General features: G+C 40.4%; 1 protein-coding gene across 2 annotated transcripts in view; it reads left to right on the top strand.

Moving 5' to 3' along the window:
• LOC120409311 (inter-alpha-trypsin inhibitor heavy chain H3-like) overlaps positions 1-22,399 on the top strand; it is a 46,718-nt gene that overhangs the window by 15,380 nt on the left and 8,939 nt on the right. For both annotated transcript variants that reach the window (XM_039547131.1, XM_039547130.1), the window contains 10 exons: positions 1,111-1,221; positions 3,500-3,625; positions 3,838-3,954; positions 7,359-7,527; positions 8,388-8,513; positions 11,375-11,556; positions 14,297-14,482; positions 15,536-15,675; positions 20,489-20,643; positions 22,214-22,255. In XM_039547131.1, coding sequence (XP_039403065.1) covers positions 1,111-1,221; positions 3,500-3,625; positions 3,838-3,954; positions 7,359-7,527; positions 8,388-8,513; positions 11,375-11,556; positions 14,297-14,482; positions 15,536-15,675; positions 20,489-20,643; positions 22,214-22,255 — 1,354 coding nt within the window. The remainder of the gene's footprint in view (positions 1-1,110; positions 1,222-3,499; positions 3,626-3,837; positions 3,955-7,358; positions 7,528-8,387; positions 8,514-11,374; positions 11,557-14,296; positions 14,483-15,535; positions 15,676-20,488; positions 20,644-22,213; positions 22,256-22,399) is intronic.

Here is a 22,399-nt window from a genome sequence, read left to right as displayed (position 1 = left end):
CAGCCTGTTGTGTTTGCTTAAGCTTGATTTATACTGACAACTGTGGTGGCCACAGTTTATGCTGATTATTCCACAGCAATTGCACCCAACCATTACAACATCCAGGACCATGCTATCAATTCACAGGGACATGAGATCAGGCTTAATTTGCACAGGAATGATCATATATTTTAAAATCAATAATTGCAGCCACAATATTTGCAGGTATCTCTGATCCTTGACAGAAGTCCAAGTATCTATAATATCTATCTTTTTAATAGAAAATGCTTGTTTTTCTAGTTTAACACTAAAACCCATGCATGATTAGTGGATTGATGCTGCACTGAATCAGCTATGGGTTATATTTCTGCCCTGGTCCAGTTGCTGGTGAAGGGATGGGGAAGGTGCTATCCCTTCTTATTCTTGGCCTGTTAGCCAAGAGTTTTCTGTGTGGGCCGTGCAACCCAAAAAATATCCCTGACCATCAGTTAACTGAGGAGGGACCCAGCCCTCCTCAAGTCCCATTAGAACAGCAAAGAGGAAGAGGCTTTCCCCAGATGCCCTCTCTCCACTGCTCTAGCTGATATCTAGCTATATATCATATGTACATATATATGGTAGTTAGGCACAGAGTTGTAGACTCTGCTTTGAGGAGGAGTTGCAGTTTGGCAGCTGCATAAGCACTAAATCAAGGGTGCCAAAACTTTTCCTCTCACACTCCTCCCCTTAACAGTACTGGAATGTGACCACGCCCCCAGGCCAAGGGCCAGGAGCAGGGTCCAGGAGTCCCAGCTGGGAGGCGCTCCCTCCCTACCCCTCCGTGGGGGCTGGCCCAGGCCCTGCCATGCCCCTCTAGTGGGGAATGCCCAACAGTTTGGGGACCACTGCACTAAATAGCTGCCTCAAAGGCAGTTATTGGGACTGGCACAAGCAGCTGCAGTGCCCAGACAGCCCATTCAACTCCTGAAGGCTCTGCTCGCTGGCTCCACCATCATCCTCACTTTGCTCCCTTACAAACTCCCCTGCTCTGCCCACAGAGTTATTTGCGCTGAACATCCTTTACACGTGGCCCGCTATGTGATTCCACCCTCCAATGTCTGGCCTACTAATTGTTTTCATAAAATATTTCAGATTGATGTAAACATCTTTGAGCCACAAGGTATCGGTGAGCTAGAAGCACTTGGATCATTTATCAACAATGACTTGACTCAGACCATTGAAAAATCTTTCTCTGGAAAAAAGGTATAACTGTTACTCACCTTAATGGAGAATACCTGTGTTAAACTTGTTGAGACACTGCACTTTTTTCATGAGAATAATAAACCCTGATGCTGTCCCTGGAAATGCAGAACCTAACTGATGAGTTGTCACTGGCTTCTCATCTGGATTCATTTGCTCTCAAAGAACTTCTGCTTTTTGCATTCTGTACCAGTCTGTCCATAAGCACAACAAGCACTCCAATGGCTACTTAGGGCCCTGCACAGGTTTGCATCTTTTAGGTCAGCCTGACCTCCCTACAGCAAGGAATTGAGAGGAAGCAATTGATAGCCTGATTTACTTACACACAAATATGGGGACACACACTAGAAGGTTGCCAGTCTTGTCTGAGCCCATACAAAGCATGAGATTAGCCTTGATTATGTATGCAAGAAAAATCGAACTATACATCTGTTATGTCCTTTGCTCTTTACACAACATACATAATATGAAGGAAGCACAGAGGCATGGTAGGGTCCAAATAACCATGTCTATTAAGAGCATATAACACTCAAGGCCTCGCTACATATATCAGCTGCTGCTGCAGCAAAGTTCTGGTGGCTTCTGAAACATAGAAGACAGGGAGGACTAGAAGAGGATTTCACAAACTATTTAGAGGGATACGACCTTATATGTATATAAATGATATATCTTGATTTTAGCAAAACTTTTGAAATAGTCTCCCACAGTATTCTTACCATCAAGTTAAAAAAGTATGGATTGGATGAATGGACTATAAGGTGGATAGAAAGCTGGCTAGATTGTTGGGCTCAATGGTTAGTGATCGACGGCTCGATGTCTAGTTGGCAGCCGGTATCAAGCGGAGTGCCCCAGTGGTTGGTCCTGGGGCCGGTTTTGTTCAACAGCTTTATTAATGGTTTGTATAATGGGATTAATTGCACCCTCAGCAAGTTTGCAGATGACACTAAACTGGGAGGAGTGGTAGATATGCTGGAGGGTAGCGATAGGGTCCAGAGTGACCTAGACAAATTGGAGGATTGGGCCAAAAGAAATCCAATGAGGTTCAACGAGGACAAGTGCAGAGTCCTGCACTTAGGAAGAAAGAATCCCATGCACCGCTACAGGCTGGGGACCAACTGGCTAAGCAGCAGTTCTGCAGAAAAGAACCTGGGGATTACAGTGGACAAGAAGCTGGATATGACTCAGCAGTGTGCCCTCACTGCCAAGAAGGCCAACACCATATTGGGCTGCATTAGTAGGAGCACTGCCAGCAGACTGAGGGAAGTGATTATTCCCCTCTGTTCAACACTGGTGAGGCCACACCTGGAGTATTGCGTCCAGTTTTGGCCCCCCCACTACAGAAGGGATGTGGACAAATTGGAGAGTCCAGTGGAGGGCAACGAAAATGATTAGGGGGCTGGGGCACATGACTTATGAGGAGAGGCTGAGGGAGCTGGCGTTATTTAGTCTGCAGAAGAGAAGAGTAAGGGGATTTGATAGCAGCCTTCAACTAGCTGAAGGGGAGTTCCAAAGAGGATGGAGCTCGGCTGTTCTCAGTGGCAGCAGATGACAGAACAAGAAGCAATGGTCTCAAGTGGCAGTGGTGTGGGGTCTAGGTTGGATGTTAGGAAACACTATTTCACTAGAAGGGTGGTGAAGCACTGGAATGAGTTACCTAGGGAGGTAGTGGCATCTCCATCCTTAGAGGTTTTTAAGGCCTGGCTTGACAAAGCCTTGGCTGGGATGATTTAGTTGGTGTTGGTCCTGCTTTGAGCAGGGGATTGGACTAGATGACCTCCTGAGGTCTCTTCCAACCCTAATATTCTATTATTCTAATGTCTATACCTCACAGTACCTCGAAATTGTGTTTTTCCCAAGATACATTTGAAGTGCCTTGTAGTGGAGACAATGATCCAAGCACAGAATCTATAGGTAGGAGGATGAGATATGTGGCAGATCTTTTGGTGGATTACTGTTAAGGAGAGGTGTCTTTTTTGCTTTTATTATTGGTAGCTCATGAAAACTCATCTGTACATTACATGCCTAGAGTATTGTATTGCAGTAATAAATTGCAATCATGTCTAAGTCTTCAAGTAATGAGTCGTGCTGCTTTCTGCATTTAATAAATTACAAGGAAGAAGGCAAGTATATATGATTATTATGAAAACTATCCAGTAGCTACATATCTTACTGGATACAGTAGTTGGATATATTTTGGGAAATTATGTGGCAGAAAAAAATATTTAACTTTATTTTTTCTGTAATTTTATAAAATTTTAGATTCTAACCTACTGCTTTTCAGGGCCATGTGTCTTTCAAGCCAACTATTGATCAACAGCGAACCTGTAAGAACTGCTCAACATCTTTCTTGGATGGAGATTTTACTATAAAATATGATGTGAAAAGGGACTCTCCAGGCAACTTACAGGTAGATTCAATGGTGATTTGGGGGAGAGAGGGGTGTTAAAGCCTGAATCCTGCAAAGATTTCCACACACTAACTTTTCACACATGAGTCCCATTGAGTTCATATGTAATGTTAATTACATGTTTAAGTTTTTTCTGGTCAGCTCCTACATTTTGTGCAGGTGATATGCACAACCTGCATGTTCTCATGTGCATCATGTTCTTTGTTTTTCAGATTATCAATGGATACTTCGTGCATTTTTTTGCACCTGTGAATCTCCCCAGGGTGCCCAAGAATGTGATTTTTGTAATAGACATTAGTTCCTCAATGCTGGGTCAAAAAATGGAACAGGTAACTTACCAGAAACTTGATCATAAAAAAGGATGCTCCTTGGCACAGCACATTTCTTTAAATAAAATAAGCAGGATTAATCAATTTCAAACAAAGTTGCATAGTTTATTTTTATTACTTAGGAGCGATCTGTGAGGACTGAGGTTGCAGATGTTCTTTCCCAACCTCATTCATAAACCACCCTAGCTAGTACTTTACTATCACTCAAAATGCCATAAAGCTCTTTTAATGTCCAGCACGCAACTGTTGGTTTAGGTTGTTCTATTATACTCAGCTTCACCTCCAGTCAGCTAAGCAACTGTATCATGGTAATAAATCCTAGTACGACAAAACACTATCTGAGGTTGCACCGGTGGATTGTGTAAATTCTACTACAGTTTTAAAAGTCACTTGCTTTGACAGAAGAATTCTGAAATGAAAAGAGGCATTTTATGTGCTCCTTCTATCTTTACCCAGAATGCTATTCCAATCTAGGATTAACTCCGTAATTAATACTTTCCAGCTTTCAGCTATTTCATAACTGAAGTCTGGTACTGGAACTTTGGCAACAAACTGAATTGGGCTATGCTACAGGCATGCTGACTGCATTCATGTCTATGCTCTGCAAGCCTGAACTGCATGGAGATTTTTTCCCAGTTTTAGCCATTTTATATCTTTGTGTCTGAATTTCTCTTTAGGCCCATGCTAACGCTGGGGACATAGTGTAAGGTTTGCCTTTTTTGCTGAGGCCTTTGGGAAGGAGCTAGAAAGAACATAAGATAGGATGTTTGATCATCTGGGAGTTGTAATGTAGTATGTAGTGGAGTCATGTTGGGAATGAATTATTGTTGCAGGCACTGGAATTTAGCAGTTCAGTGTAATTGTTGGTTGGGTTTGTCATTACTGCAAGAGGCATTCAGAGCAGGGGATGAACACTCCTAGCATGTGTGTTAAAAACTGAAATAAGTACATACATTGTAATACCAGACTATTGCTAGAACTGGTTGGGAATTTTTCAGCAAAATGTTTTTAATTCAAAACTGCTTATTCATCTAACCTGCAAATTTCCACGGGAAAAGGTTGGTTTTGACAAATTTCCTATTCTGAAAAAAAATCGGAAATGTTTTGAAATTGTCAAAACCTCCTATTTTTGACATTTTTGAAATGTGAGGCTCCTTTTTTGATTCAAAATTTCAGTTAATTTATAGTAAAAATAAATAATTAAAATTATTTTGATTAGCCTTTTTAATTTAGAACATTTTGATATTATAGATATTAAACATTTTGACTGACTGAAACCAATGGGTTTTTTCTCAGATTATTGGTTTGTGAACATTTGAGATTTTGACTTTCTGTCACAATTTGGAATAGGAAAATTTTTCAAAATCTCAAAGTTTTTCTCAGGATGGGAAAACTATTTCTCATCCAGCTCTAATTGTTACACAGTGATCTTTGCTTCTAACAGGCAGATCTGTTTCTGTGCTGTGTATGTGAGTATGTATATGTATCTTTTGTGGCAATTTTTATAAATATTATTACATACAACAATTACATTAAAAACATTATTTAGTTTGCAAAATCAAGTATATGACAGTAAATGCTAGTTTATGGTAATCTGTGCAACATAATTCCTACCCTTACCCTCCCTCTGCACTGAATTAATAAGGGGTCAGATGGAAAAGCAGTATGTAATCATGTCATTAAAGACTAGACCCTATGCTCAAGGAGGCAGAATTAACACTGCACAAACAACTGTACATTTAGCATTTCCTAGCTTTAGAATGTTGGACTTTGTAACCTAACTAGCACAGATTTTTAAATGTAATTTACTAGATTTTGTAAAGAAAAACAGTAAAAACAAATCTGATTAAGTTAATCTGTAATGTACCCCTGTGCATAATCATCAGGGTTTGAACACTGAATCTCCAGGACTGCAGCACAGATTTATACCACTTGAACTAGAAGAAAACTAACTGTTTTAGCTGCTGTTATCCCATAAGCGGGGAATAGGTTGCTGGGACCATCTGCTGGATCTGGATGGGTGGCTGAGGTGGGGAGACCAGCTCAGTCCTTTCTTTTCTTCCCCAACCCCCAGTAGTTTGGGGAACTTCTGCCCCATATAGTACCCAAACAGTCAGGGGATGGACTGCTAGGGTTATTTGCTGGGTCTGAGAGAATATGGTTTAGAGAAGAGGAGCCTGGCCAAGCTCTTCCCCACCTAACCCACCCCCACACTCACCTCTGCTACAGCTGCTCTGGCAATTTGCAGAGTTTCCTGTACAGTGAGGGAACCATGAACCCATCTTTTTATAATGGTTAGGTGTTATTTTGGCAAGCTGCCAACTTTTTCATTTGCAACTGACAGAAGGGAAATGACCATTTTCAACAGTTTATAATTAAGGGTACATCTTCACTGCAGAACTAGCTTAGCCCACGTGGGCAGCATCTGGGTTAATCTAGTCCATGTCTGAGCAGCCACAGGCTGTAAAACCATACCTCAGCTACTGGGTCCTCACTGGTGCTGCACTCAGGGGCAGCTCCAGGCCCCAGCACGCCAAGCGCGTGCTTAGGGCGGCATGCCGCGGGGGGCACTCTGCCGGTTGACGGGTGGGCGGCAGGCAGGCTGCCTCCGGCGGCATGTCTGCGGAGGGTCCACTGGTCCTGCGGCTTTGGTGGACCTCCCGCAGGTGTGCCTGCACCGAAAACAAACTGGCGACCGGCAGAGCGCCCCCCCCCCCCGTGCCATGACGCTGTGCTTGGGGCGGCGAAATGTCTAGAGCCGCCCCTGGCTGCACTACCCCTTGTGTGTTGCTAGGACTTCTGGAGATGTATCCCATCATTCTTTGTGCTGCAGGAAGCTGAGCCACTCTATGATTCTTTCCCGTGAATTGTGCAAAAACTTGTCTGTCCTGAGCACATGGAGGGAATTGTGGGAAGGTATTGGAGGACTATTAGCACTCAAGTGGTTTAGCCTTCATCCTTGCTGCAAAGTGAGGATGAGTGAAAGCAGCATCCAGACTCTAACCTATACCCTAGTCGGGCCAGCTAGCCCAAGTTTAAAGCACCAGGAAGCTTGGGTGAGAGGTCTTTGTTATATGGATGGGAGGGTGTGGGTGAGTACGGGAGCCCCAGTTAAATCTGCAGTGAAGATATACCTTAAGATACCTAAATGGAATGTCATGAGACCAATGAAAAGCATCTCTTTAGCCTGAACACTGTTTCCCTGCCAAATTGCAAAGTTCTGCAGCAAACAATGGAGGCAGGAGAGCATCTCAAAAAAGTTTGCAAGAATATCTTCTTATGGAAAGCATCAGGTAATTTAAGAATAGGGGTTGTTACTAGCTGTCTCTGTAATAAAATATGAACAAGCTTCAGATTTCGTGTTCTCATTTGTTTCTTTCAACAGTGATTATTATTTGTTCTAGATAAAGGAAGCGCTCTTCAAAATATTGGATGATGTCAAAGAGAATGACCACTTCAACTTTATCTTGTTCAGTGACAAGATAATATCCTGGAAGGAATACTTAGTCAAGGCTACCCTAGATAATTTGAAGGAAGCAAAGAAGTTTGTTAAATCCATAAAAGCCACAGGATGTAAATATCACTAAATTTTAACATACCTTTCTCTAAAAAATTTTTCATAATAAATGCTTTGCCTTTACATCTTTCCTCCAAGGATCTCAAATACGGGTTTTATGAAACCATGTTTTCACTAATTAGCTAAATAACAAATAATTAGTGTCACTCTTTGGCAAACAATGAATATGAATAAGAGGAAATGGAAGATGTGTTTGCTGATGGACAATTGACTCCAGCAGAAGAGAATAGGAAGGGATCTCTGGGTCTGAGGAAGGTGGCAAGAAAGAATCTGGCCAAAGATTGGGCATAGGAACAGGGTCTGGAGCCACAGAGGGCTTGTGAGGGAGTCATGAGCAGAAAGGAGAAGTAGGAGGACTTGGCTGAGCTGGTGTTACGTGAAAGACTGGATGGAACAAAGAGGGATCTACAGCATTGTTCAAATGTTCTAAGGAGTTTGTAAAAAGCATTTAGCATGATCAAAATTATACAATGAGCCAAATTAAAATGGCTACAACCATTAGCACAGTCATATGATAAACCTCAATGCTACTGCACATATTGCTTGGTTTCCTGTTAGACATGCATAGTAAACATGAAGAAAGCAATTACAGGAGTAACCTGATTGCTCCCTCATTTAATCTGAAGTTGTTGAGGGCCAGAGCACCCCATGCTAGTATAAAACCACTCTGCATATTTGTTTCTGTCTATGCTACTGTCACATAGCTGTGAGTAGAAGCAATCAACAGTATCCTTCACTCCTAGAGGGGCCTTTAGGCTGTTGGTAGGCTTGAAACATTCTGGATTGACACATAGTGGAACATTGTACAAATTTGTACTTACTCTTGCTCTGTTTTCTGTGATCATGTGTCTTGCAGGGACAAACGTAAATGATGCTTTAATAAGAACAGTTGAAATGATGAATGAAGCTCACAAAGAGAAGGTTTTGCCTGAGAGAAGCTCCTCCACAATTATAATGCTGACTGATGGGAATCCCACTAGCGGTGAGTATTCATACTTATGTTGCCTGTGGACATCCCACTGTTGGTTCGAGCATCTGTAACTGCTTCCCTGTGTTCAGAAAAGGGCAGACAAATAAACAGCGTCAAGTTTTTAAAGTGCTTGTACACAAATGCTAGAAGTATTAATAATAAGATGGGTGAACTAGAGTGCCTTGTGTTAAAGGAGGATATTGATATAACAGGCATCATAGAAACCTGATGGAGTGGGGACAATCGATGGGACACGATCATTCTGGGGTACAAAATATATCAGAAGCAGGTCCGGCTTTAGGGTGATTCCCCCGATTCCTGGGAATTGGGCCCCGCGCCTAAGAGGGCCCCACAGCATCCAGAAGAGGGGCCCTGCACACTCCATCAAAGTGCCACCGGAAACAGCGGCAACCGATTGAGCTGCCGCCAAATTGCTGCCATCTTCTGCAGCATTTCGGCGGCAGCTCTTTCGAATCAGGCCCTGCATGTCCTAAAGCCAGCCCTGATCAGAAAGACAGAACAGGTCGTGCAGGTGGGGGTGGAGGGAGGGGAGAGTGCCACTATATGAAGATGTAGAATCAAATGAATAGAAAATGTAGAATCAAATGAAGTAAAAATCTTAAATGAATCCACATGTTCCATAGAATCTCTATGGATACTAATTTCATGCTCTAATAAGAATGTAACAGTAAGGATCTATTAGCGACCACCTGACCAGGACAGTGATAGTGATGATGAAATACTAAGGGCGATTAGAAAGGCTATCAAAATAAAGAACTCAGTAATAGTGGGGGATTTCAATTATCCCCATATTGACTGGGTACATATCACCTCAGGACGAAATGCAGAGACAAAATTTCTCGATACTTTAAATGACTGATTCTTGGAGCAGCTGGTACAGGAACTCACAAGGGTAGAGGCAATTCTCGATTTAGTCCTGAGTGGAGCGCAGGATCTGGTCCAAGAGGTAACTGTAACAGGACCGCTTGGAAACAATAGTAAAGAGTAAAATTGCCAGACACATAGAAGAACATAAATTGTTGGGCAAAAGTCAACATGGTTTCTGTAAAGGGAAATCATGTCTTACTAATCTATTAGAGTTCTTTGAAGGGGTCAACAAACAAGTGGACAAGAGGGATCCAGTGGACATAGTTAACTTAGATTTCCAGAAAGCCTTTGACAAGGTCCCTCAACAAAGGCTCTTACGTAAGTTAAGTTCTCATGGGATAAGAGGGAGGAACCTTTCATGGATTGAGAACTGGTTAAAAGACAGGGAACAAAGGGTAGGAATAATTGGTACATTTTCAGAATGGAGAGGGGTAACTAGTGGTGTTCCCTAAGGGTCAGTCCTAGGACCAATCCTATTCAACGTATTCATAAATGATCTGGAGAAAGAGGTAAACAGTGAGGTGGCAAAGTTTGCAGATGATACTAAACTACTCAGGATAGTTAAGACCAAAGCCGACTGTGAAGAACTTCAAAAAGATCTCACAAAACTAAGTGATTGGGCAACAAAATGGCAAATGAAATTTAATGTAGATAAATGTAAAGTAATGCACATTGGAAAAAATAACCCCAAATATACATACAATACGATGGGGGCTAATTTAGCTACAACTAATCAGGAAAGAGCTTTTGGAGTCATCATCGATAGTTCTCTGAAGACGTCCACACAGTGTGCAGCGGCAGTCAAAAAAGCAAACAGGATGTTAGGAATCATTAAAAGGGGGATAGAGAATAAGACGGAGAATATATTATTGCCCTTATATAAATCCATGGTAGGCCCACATCTTAAATACTGTGTACAGATGTGGTTTCCTCATCTCAAAAAAGATATACCGGCATTGGAAAAAGTTCAGAGAAGGGCAACTAAAATGATTAGGGGTTTGGAACGGGTCCCATATGAGAAGAGATTAAAGAGGCTAGGACTTTTCAACTTGGAAAAGAGGAGACTAAGGGGGGGATATGATAGAGGTATATAAAATAATGAGTGATATGGAGAAAGTGAGTAAGAAAAAGTTATTTACTTGTTCCCATAATATAAGAACTAGGAGGCACCAAATGAAATTGATAGGCAGCAGGTTTAAAACAAATAAAAGGAAGTTCTTCTTCACGCAGCGCAGTCAACCTGTAGAACTCCTTGCCTGAGGAGGTTGTGAAGCCTAGGACTATAACAGCGTTTAAAAGAGACCTGGATGAATTCATGAAGGTTAAGTCCATTAATGGCTATTAGCCAGGATGGGTAAGGAATGGTGTCTCTAGCCTCTGTTTGTCAGAGGGTGGAGATGGATGGCAGGAGAGAGATCACTTGATCATTACCTGTTAGGTTCGCTCCCTCTGGGACACCTGGCATTGGTCACTGTCGGTAGACAGGATACTGGGTTGGATGGACCTTTGGTCTGACCCAGTATGGCCATTCTTATGTTCTTATGTTATCAGTCAGGTGCCACTCCTAAGAAGTGTCCAGAAAGCAAAGAACTCATACAGTGACCATAAAAATTATTTTAGGCAGCTATTCACTCCTATTCTGCTGAAGTTTGTCTATTTGGTTGAACCTTGAGACTATTTCTGGAAGAGTTAAAACATTATGGTCTCTCTCATTTTTAGTTGTCTTTATTTTAATTAAGAACTTTAACTGGTTTCCAAGTTAAAAACAGAAAAAAAATGAACCAATCAAAAAAATAAAGCCAGACCCATTGCAATTGCAGTTGGGATTTACCTGTAATATCTCTTCTCTCTAGGCTTGTACTTTCTCTCTGATAATTTTGTGTGTGTGTGTGTTTTAACCAAATAATAGTATTTTTCTAAACATGCTCTTTAAAGGGAAAGACTCTTCTCCATAAAATTTAATTGTTTTCTGTGCTTTAATGCAGGAGAATTGAACCGGGGAAAAATTCAAGAGAATGTGAAAAATGCCATTCAAGGAAGATATTCCTTATATAATCTGGCCTTTGGCTATGATATGGATTATAATTTTTTAGAGAAGATGGCATTGGAGAACAATGGATTGACTCGTCGTATCTATGAGGATTCTGATTCAGCTTTGCAGCTACAGGTAGGAAAAAATATAACCACCCTAGCCACCAACTCTTACAGATAGAGTTTCTAACATACTTTGTACTTTGATCATGTGCTTTTTCCAACATAGCTAACAAGTGATATTAGTAAACAAACATATTTTGTTAATGGTATCAAACATAATATGTAGTGGGGAAACTTCCAAGAGCAAGTTTTAAAACTTGAGCATAAGAAATAAGACTAAAAAAATGTTTTTTCTGGTTATTCAGAAGTGGTGTTCAATTCCATTTTTTAGGATCTTAAACTGCACCCATCACCATGCCTGGCTTATCACCCACTATGTCTCTTCAGGATGCTTGGCCATTAAAAACACAGCTCAGGTGTGCGTCATGAGGAAAAGTTAGTGTCTTATAGGTGGAGGATTATAGATATTGGTTTTCACCGCTAGTTTTAAACTCTCACTGGCCAGCCACAGTGATTTTGCATTGAGCTGTGCAATTGTATTTTCCTAACCAAATACCTTCTGCTACTTCCTTTTAGTGACCAGAAAGTCGTCTGATAATTTTTGAAGCATAGGTCTGTCAACTCAGAGTGTGAAGTTAAGGGGACCTGATGGAGTCTTTTTCTCCTTATTAAAATAAAGAATCTGTAATACATGTGGATGAAGGTAGAAGAGAAAAGGGAGTTCCCTTTGTTAAATGTTCACCATCCAAAGTCATGTTCACTTTAAAGGAATGAGACATTAATCCAAAGCTTGTCTTTCTCTCCAACAGAGATTGGTCCTATAAAAGATATTACCTCACCCACCTTGTCTCACAAATACCGTGGACAGATAATTTTTTTTATAATGCAATGTTGTATTATCTTCTTTGTTCAGTATCCAGAGTATGATAGAGAACACGAAAGCCCAATACTATAAAGTGCTGAGAATAACATGCAAAGTACTGAGCATCCTCAACTCTCATTAAATTCAGTGAGAGAGGTTAATGCATTCAGCCACTGTCAGTATAATAAGCGCTGACTATGAAGCAATCACACCTCCTACTTGATCTATGTGTGTTACCCATATAGAGAATTTACAGCTGAACTCCAGTTTTAGATATATTGATCTTATGAATGCCTGGTGATATGAACCATTTTTCTGCAGCTGAAATAATCTTTCTGCCACTCAATGTGACTTCAGTCCTTTAGCCAATGTTCAAGTGCCTGTACAGGTTTGAAGAGACTGAGAGATCTGGTGGCAATAAATAAATAAATCAGGCACACTGTATGTATTTGTTGCCATTCGTTATTAAGGCTGCGTGTCTGTCACAGAGGTCACAGAAAGTCATGGATTCCGTGACCTCCGGGACTTGTGCAGCAGCTGGTGCTGGCTCAGGGGCTGCCCAAGCCAGGCAACCCCTAGGCCAGTAGCAGCAGTTTGGATGTGTGGGAGGGGGCTCAGGGCTAGGGCAGAGGACTGGAGTGCGGGGAAGCGCTTACCTCAGGGCGGGGGGCTCCCTAGCTCCTACAGGCAGGTCCCTTAAGCTCCTAGGTGGAGGGGTCAAGGGACTCCACGCACTGCCCGCGCCCACAGGTGCCGCCCCTGCAACTCCCTTTGGCAGTGGTTCCCAGTCAATGGGAGCTGCAGAGCTGGAGCCCTCCTGCCGCACCCTCTCTAGGAGCTGCAGAGATATGCTGGTTGGAGCTGGGTAGGGAGCCTGCCAGCCCCACCAACCCTCTCCCCTCAGGACCAGCAGGGGTCTTGAGCCGCTTGCCGCTGCCTGGCCACCCCCGCCCCAGCACCAGCAGGGGTTTCGGGCCACGGACCAATGCCCAGCCACCCTTCCCCAACACCAGCAGGGGTCTCAGGCTGCACGTCGCCACTGCCTTCCCCCTCTCAGCACCAGTGGGGGTCTTGGGCCATGCACTGCTCCCAGCCCCAGCACCCGCAGAGGTCCTGGGCCACCCCCCAGGACCTGTGGCCCCCCCAGCCCAAGTTTTAGTTAGGGGTATATCATAAAAGTCATGGACAGGTCATGGACTGTGAATTTTTGTTTATTGCCCATGACCTGTCCATGACTTTTACTAAAAATACCCGTGACTAAAATGTAGCCTTACTCATTATGTACACTATCATTGACAGATTGATAAATTAATGTATGCACCATATCTGCTGTAATTTTGAGAAGTTCAATTTTAGAAACTCCATTTAGTTAATTAAAAGGGGTTTAAACTGGAAGCGCCACTAAAGATTTACAGTTGTTAATGGGGGTGGGGGTTAATGGGAACTGTCTGCTAGTAAAGAGGTAGCCAGATTGTTACCCACATCAGATATGCACGCTACATTATAGTGCTCATCTTGGATAGAGAGGTGTGGCTGTGGAAAGTAGTAAAAATACCAATGAAACACTCTTCATATATAGATCTCAAAGTGCTTTACAAAGAGGTAAGCCTTATTTATCCTCATTATCCAAAACAGGGAAACTGAGGCACAGAAGCTAAATGGATTAGAGAGGGTCACATCTGCAAGACTGTGAATAGAGTCCAGATTTTGGGACTCTTGGTCTGGTTTTCTATTCACTAGAACACACTGCCTTCTAATGTAAGTTTTCAACATGCAGTTTTGAATTAATATAAGCAGCTTGGCCGATAAATTCAACATGGACATTTGTATGCTGGGACTCTTGGCTAGCTCCTAATGCAGCCCTTTGTTGGGCAAAATTTGAGTGCCTGTGCAGTACTACATCGCACAGACACGTACGTATTTGGATTTGATCCCTTTTTTCCCCTTGCAGAGTTTTTATGATGAAGTGGCTACTCCCATGCTTCGAGAAGTGCAGCTGCACTACCCTATCAATGCAACATCTGAATTAACTCAGAACAATTTCAATCATTATTATGATGGCTCTGAAATCGTGGTGGCTGGACGTATTATAGACAATCACCTGAACAGCTTTACTGCTGATGTGAAAGCTCAAGGTGTAAGTATTGGTTCTGCTGTGTGTTTATTTTAAGCAGTAGCCTGTTTTATAAAATGCCAAGGCTTGAGTCATACCAGAAAAATCCTGCAGAAAACATAAAAACAAATAAGAAGACTCCACATCCCCACTCTATAAATGAAATGTGTGTGACATATTTCAGTGGTCCTACTTATGGATAGCAGTTGCATAATCACCGCTAAAAGAATAAGTTTGACATCCACCATACAGTTAATGGGTAAACTTACAAAAATACCTAACTTATTTAAAAGTTTGTTGCTTTGAAAGTAAATGACATTTTTTTTCTTTTGAAATGTTTACCTGCTGGCACAATGATAGACAGTCTATCAAATGGCTCCTGTTACACTGACATATGTCTTTTTACATGTGGTGGGTTGCCAGTGCCACCATTTCCTCACTGACACATAAATCAATGTTGTTTGATCTGATAGATGGGTTCTAGCTCTCACCAAACATTCCCTAGTGGTAGTTTAGTGTTTCAGTACTTTTGGGAAGTGTTAACTCAAAAACATCCCACTATGAGATGAACTACTATGAATTAGCAAAAAGGAGGTTAACTCTTCATGCTCTTGCATGCCATTGATTGAAAAGGAAGTCTGAGTATCCACTTAAATATCTCAATAACCCCATTGTTTCATATTTGATCTAAATGAAGTGTAATATCACTGTATTACCCTTGTATTACCTTATCTGTTAACACTGAGGTGCACTTGGCTGCTACTGTCATTGAACAGAGGTTAATAAAAATACAGAGGTGTCTCAGAATATGTATGTTAGTGTCAGAGCATGGCATATATCCAGGAAGAGGTGAGGTACCCAAAGCCTCACCAAAATTTCTTGTCTTCTTTTCACCATTACAGACTAATTTCTTTATCGGACTGTATCACATCCATGTAATTAATTGCAAGTTAATAGAGACAATTTGTTAGTTGCTGGATTTCTGTATGTAAGAAATGCACTCCGAATTGAAATACTTTTATGCAGTGGTGAGATCATTGTAATTTTTGAAAACAGCAGATTCTCAATTCCTAACAGGCAAACAATGATGTGACATTTACTGAACAAGTAGATATTGAAGAAACAGCTAAAGCTCTCCAAGACCAGGAGTACATATTTGGGGATTACATTGAGAGGCTTTGGGCCTATCTCACCATCCAACAATTACTGGAAAAACGGTAATCAAGTATAAAGAAGTATGCAGCTAAAATCGCTCTGTGTGGTGGTAGTGACCGAAGCTTGTTACTATCAGATAACGGTTGGTTGACGTGATATCAGTTCCCAGTAAACATGTATCCACATCATGAAATCCACCAAAGCATGTCAACCTCGGAAGAAGGGCCAAGACACTAAATGGGCCATGGAAACTGAACAATTCTCTCCTCTCTTAAAATGGTCCATTCAAATCAGAGCTGTAGAACATTTGAAGGACAGCATAGGAAATTGTGCATTTGTGCTGCCACTTGTACCCTATAACTTCTGTGGATAAATAGAATACTTTGGGCTTTCAATCTGTCACATTTCACCAGCACTTACATTCTTCCTAAATAAAATGACAAGGAACCCCCTCCCCCCGTCCACACACACACATCATTGACCATCACTGATTGGCTCTGCATTCCAGTGGAAATGGACTTGGATCATTTTATTCCTCTTTATGTGGGACAAATTCTGCCTATGTGCATATAACTCATTTTTAATTATAGTGATAGTGGGCCAGGCATAAGATTCCTGAATCTACCCTTCCCTTCCCTTCCTTCCCCCTTTTTTTTTTTGCCTCTCCCCCCCACCCATCTCAGTTTCAGTGCTTTATTTCCATCCCCCATAGCTGTCAAGTGGTGCTAAAGAATGGCACAACTCCACACAGATCAGGGACATAAGTGAATGGAGCGACGTAGGCCTTGTAATCTGGGGTCTGAGTAATGTAGGGGAGGGTGTCTGCCATCAACCACCTTCATGAAGGTCCACATTGTTCTCCTGTTTTGGAACCTCCCTTTCCTGTACACATGCACTGTGTAATAATCACTATCTTTGGGGAGTTGGAAGATAGCCCCTGAGTTCCATTAATCCCATTCCTCATCCTATAGTGGTCAGGACATACCCTTCTCTGCTCACCCCTTCCCCTCTGCAGTTTCCTATTCCCTACTGACTCTAAGAATGAGGGACTAAATCTAGATAGAAACTCAAAACAGCTCTAGATTTCCCCATGTATTATTGCATATGCCTAATTCAGATTAGGAATGTGGCTACAATTATAGCAGCAATGTCTTTGCTTGATTATTAGTCTTCTAAAGGCAAGCAGCTTATTCATTTTAGAATAGACTCAGGTTAGAATTGAAATAAATAATTTTCCAATCAATAGCTAAAGGAATCCTGAATACAATAAATATTTCTTTGTTATAGATGGTCAGGCTTGATCATTTTTCTTTATCCTAAAATGCTTTCCCTCTAAAGTCAGTATTTAATGGAAACTACTGGCTCATGGTGACCTTATTAACTCAGGTGAACAATGCCAGAGAAGCCAAATGCATGATAAACATGCAGGTCTATATTCTACTTTATATCACTTCATGGTTTAAAAAATGAGAATGTAGAATGAATGGAATATTACTAATCAAACGAGAACCAGTGTAATAACATTAGATACCTATGTATAAAAATAGACTGATAATGGAACATATGGTATTGTTTTACATGTATTTTAAAATGTTGTTGCAGAAAAACTGTTGTAAATAGACCAGTTGCATGTGCTCTTTACCAATATATATATTTAATTCAGAGTGAGTCTTTCTTTCAGGTTAAGAACTGCATAAAAAAGACCCAATAGACTTTGTTTTAAATAAGCTGTTAGACATGTACAACCAACAGCCCACTAGAAAATGCAAATAAATACTATTTTTATAGGAAACTCATGTTTACAGAGTATCTTCTACTGATAGTCTGTAAAGTACTCTCTGGTGCATGTGTGTGTGTGTGTGTGTGTGTGTGTGTGTGTGTGTGTGTGTAGTACTGCCCTCTACTGGGCTTTAGGCTATAACCTCTCCATTGAAATAAAAATATTATTATTACTTGACTATGGATGGGTTAGCACTGAACCTGAACTTTAATCTGCACTCACATGAGTTGATACTAACTCAAAGTGTTGCATTCAACTCAGGGGAATTCTATATTAGATCTCATCTTGACAAGTAAAGAGGAACTGATCACAGAAGTCAAAATAAGTGTTAAATTAGATAAAAGTGATCATGATTTGATTAAATTTGTTATGTGCAAATAGAATAACATCTAAACCAGTAATATACATACTGGGTACTTTAAAAGGACCATTTTCACAAAGCTGAAAACAATTATGAGCCACATCAACTGAGAGAGAGAATTTAAACAGAAAAATGTGAATGTTAATTGAGGTCAATTTTAGAACATTTTTCTAGATTACTAGCTGCCCCAAAAGCCACAAACCCGTAATCAAGAAAGAAGGTGACACTGCTTATTGTAAAATTGTCAATAATGCACAAAAATCAAAAGTGGTCAATAATTACATTTGTTCTGTACCTGTGGAAAAACACGGAGGATGTATGCATGTCCAGTGATGAAACTATTTCCATTCCAGCACTAACTCAAGAGGATATTAAACAGCAGCTACTAAAGCTAGACACTAAAATCAGCACGTCAGGATAACTTGCATCAGAGAGCTTTAAAAGAGCTTTCCAAGGAGCTCTCTGGACTGTTCATGTTGTTTTTCAATGTCCTGGAACACTGGTGAAGTTCCAGAGTACTGGATAAAAGCGCATGCTGGGCCAATATTTAAACAAGACAACCTGAGTCATTATTGGTCTGTCAGTCTGATGTTGATGTTGGGCAAAAAATGATGAACAATAGGACTTAATAAAGAATTAAAGGAGAATGATAAAATCAATGCAGTTAACATATTTTATGAAAAACAGATCTTGTCAAATTAACTTGATTTTTTATAAGATTGCAAGTTTGTTACAACACAATATTTTGAGTAAGAAACTAGAATGATCCAAAATCAGCAAGGCCGACGTTAAATTGATTAAAAATGAGTTAACTTATAGGTCTCAAAATGGAATTGTAAATGGGGAATCATCATCAAGTGGGTGTGTTCCCTGTCCCACAGGGATGAGTTCTTGGCCCTACACTACTTAACATTTTTATTAGTGACCTGGAAGAAAACATAAAATCATCACTGATGAAGTTTGCAGCTGATGCAAAGATTGGGGGAGTGATAAATGATGAAAAGGACAGGCCCCTGATACAGAGAGGTCTGGATTTCTTGATAAGCTGGGCACAAGCAAACAATATGTATTTTAATAAAGCCAAATGTAAGATCATACATCTAGGAACAAAAAATGTAGGCCATACTTACAGGATGGGGGAGTCTATCCTGGAAAGCAGTGACTGAAAAAGACTTGGAGGCCATGGTGGATAATCAGAAGAACATGAGCTCCCAGTGCAACACTGTGGCCTTGCTAATGCTATCCTTGAATATAGAAATGGAGTTGGGAGATTATTTCACCTGTGGATTTGGCATTGGTGCAGGATGGCTAACTGTCCAGGTCTGGTATCCACAGTTCAAGAAGGATGTTGCTTTATTGGGAAAGGTTCAGCAAAAGAGCACAAGCAAAATTAAAGGATTAGAAAACATACCTTGAGTGATAGACTCAAGGAGCTCAATCTATTTAGCTTCACAAAGAGAAGGTTAAGGGGTGACTTGATTACAGTCTATAAGTACCTGCATGTGGAACATAAAGGGCACTTCAACCTAGCAGACTAAGGTATGACAAGATCCTATGGCTGGAAGTTGAAGCTAGAGAAATTCAAACTAGAAATAAGATGCAGATTTTTAACAATGAGGACTACTTACCAAGACTATTGGTGGACTGTCCATCACTGCAAATTTAAAATCAAGCTTGGATGTTTTTCTAAAAGAGATTCTCCAGTTCAAATAGGAATTAATGCAGGGACGTATATAGCCTGTGTTCAGCAGGAGATCAGACTGGAGCACAACGATTCCTTCTGGCCTTATTAAAGTACGAAGCTCTATACGTAATGTAACTTAATCTTGAAGTTATATTGATAGGACACTGACAGCCTCTGGTGAATTCAGAAAAAATAGACACACCTGTTCTTTTGCCAAATTAGAGGTGAAATCTGTTCATTGTAGAGAGATTTGGCTGGTTTCAATCATATCTGCTTTAATATACATGGTTTCCCCCCTCCTGCCTCATCTACTCGAGCTGCCCTTTTAACATCTTGTTTAGAGACCAATGTTTTTAGAGCCAAAGGTTGTGAGTTCTACACACATGCTATAAGTGTGATTGATGGTTGTAGGTAGGTGGCCATATATTAGGAGTTATAAATGGAGGCAGTCTGCTTATTTTGGGGAAGAGCCAGCCTGGTGATTTTTTTTTTTGTCCCTGATGTCAAATCTGAGCAGCCAACATATCCAAAACACAAAATCCATCTCTGGTTAAAAGGTTTACAGATAAAACTGTCTATTGATAGTTGTCACTATACAGTCAGCCAAAAGCATCATATTCAAAATGTGATGTTTAAAGAAAAAGAAAGGAAAAAAAACCTTGGAAAACTCAATAGCTGCCAGTTGCTTTGGTCTCTGAACTGGAAAATTCAGACAGGGATCTTTTTCGCCACTAAAAGATAAAGGTAACTACTATTAAAATACAAATACACAGAATTGTTTACTTGAGCATTGGGTGCTGAGACTTGCTGAACAAAAAGTTTTGTAATACTTCATAAGATCCAAATAGTATTTCTAACAATAATATTTAAAATAATAAGACAAAACCAAAGAATGAAAAAGACAGAATCTGAGTTCATTGATTTTTGGCTGATTACGAAGAGAATGTTGCTATTATGCAGAAAAATATAATGTAGTGCTTAATGTCTTGGCTTTGTAGAAAGTTTCTGAAAAGGTGCAAGTTGCTGTTCTGATTCTCTTCCTCCATTCAGCATTTCAGCTCAAGAAGAAAACCGGAGGAATCTTGCAGCAGAAGCCCTGGAGCTCTCTCTGAAATATAAATTTGTGACGCCTCTCACATCCATGGTGGTAACAAAACCAGAAGATAATGAAGATAAAGCAGCAATTGCTGATAAACCAATAGAAGGTAGAGACATTTTCATAGTTTTGCTTCACAAGCTAATCTGAGATCATTTATCTAGAGCTGGTGGGATAATTCATTGTGAATAAATTAGCTGATGTATTTAATCTTATTTTATGTTCACTAATCATTCAAACAAAGCTTGATTTCTGCAAATTTATTAATTATTCACAAGTTTTCAAGTAATAATACACCTCTACCACTATTTAACACAACCCGATATAACATGAATTTGGATATAATGCGGTAAAGCAGCATTCCAGGGGGGCGGGGCTGCACACTCCAGTAGATCAAAGCAAGTTTGATATAACGCAGTTTCACCTATAATGCAGTAAGATTTTTTTGGCTCCTGAGGACAGCATTATATTGGGGTAGAGGTGTATAAGCAAACGAATTTGGGGCTATGGGTTGTTTGTCACTTTTATAGTCACTAGCATAAGGTGCTTTTGAAAATTTACACGAGTGATTTATGAGCCCAAGTCCCACTGGGTTTCAATGGGAGTTAGAATCCTAAATCATTAGGTGCTTTTGAAAACTTTGCTCCAGTGTGTGCCTGGTATTGTTCCTCATCATTGACTGGATGATTGAAGCTGTTGAAGCAGGAGAAATAAAGAATAATGTACTTCCTGTATGAATTTTCGGACTGAATAATCAGACTCTCAGATTGTCCTAAAGGGACAATTAGTTGATTTAGTCTCACCTTCTGTATAACACAGGCCATAGACTTTTACCAAGTTATCCCTGTACTGAGTCCAATAACTTGTTCGATTAAAGCCTATCTTCCAGAAAGCATCTAGAAGACCTCAAGAGATTGTGAGACTTACAATAAAATCATGAGAGTTGGCAATACTGAAAATTTTCCTTGCAACCTTCTAGCTGTATGATATATGACAAATATTTATTGCAAGTACTAATCATAACTTGACACAACCACTTCCACATTATCTTAACCACTATTCTTTTAGGTTCCATGTGTTATGAAGTAGATGGGTACAAATTAGTTTATCCCACTCTGTATTGGCTGTGATTATACAACTGAAATTGTATACCATAACACTGATTTTTACATATATTGTGTGCACAACCCTTATCTTTTATTCTTCCTTTGCAAGGTCACTGTGAAGGATCCTCCAAAACACCTTTGTGTTAGAGAGTGAGAATCATGTGAAATAATGTACACTGAAGACTCTCTGAAGAGGGGAAAACTTTTACTGTCTTTTTAATTCTGTTCAGAGCTAGTGAGGCAACTAAAAAAAAAGAAATGGAATATCCAGGATTTTAGTATCTTAAATGTAGTTAGAGCATCTAAGATTGTGATGGTGAATATCTTGCCTCTTTACCCTAGCAACTTGAACTGTTGTGAGAAAAAGCTTTTCGTCAACACATCCCCTTGAAACAGTAGTAAAAATGGTTTAAGCAATAATGTAGACAAGACAAAATGATATCCAATACCATTTCAGAAAGCATGACTGAAGCTTGAAAGGGGTGTGGTAGGGGGAAAACTTTTTTAAACTTCAAAAGATGCTAGTTTAAAATCATTTTGCTTCATCTAACTTTTTTTTTTCCAATCTGTCAGATACTTCTATTCAGTATAGTTACCCTTCAAAGGCAAACTCTGGTAAGTTGTCTTTTTTTAAACATACCTACAAACCATACACAGTTCTCCCTTTTCAAGAACAAATATGTGATGTCATCACAATGCTCTTAAGAGAAAGTTAATTTTACCTGGGGTGTAGGTATTGTGAAAATGAATTCAAGTTAA

The sequence above is a fragment of the Mauremys reevesii genome, linkage group 7 (assembly GCF_016161935.1).
Source record: "Mauremys reevesii isolate NIE-2019 linkage group 7, ASM1616193v1, whole genome shotgun sequence".
Lineage (NCBI taxonomy): Eukaryota > Metazoa > Chordata > Testudines > Geoemydidae > Mauremys > Mauremys reevesii.
Note: the sequence above shows the minus strand (reverse complement) of the source record. Positions and strands in the feature narration are given on the sequence as shown.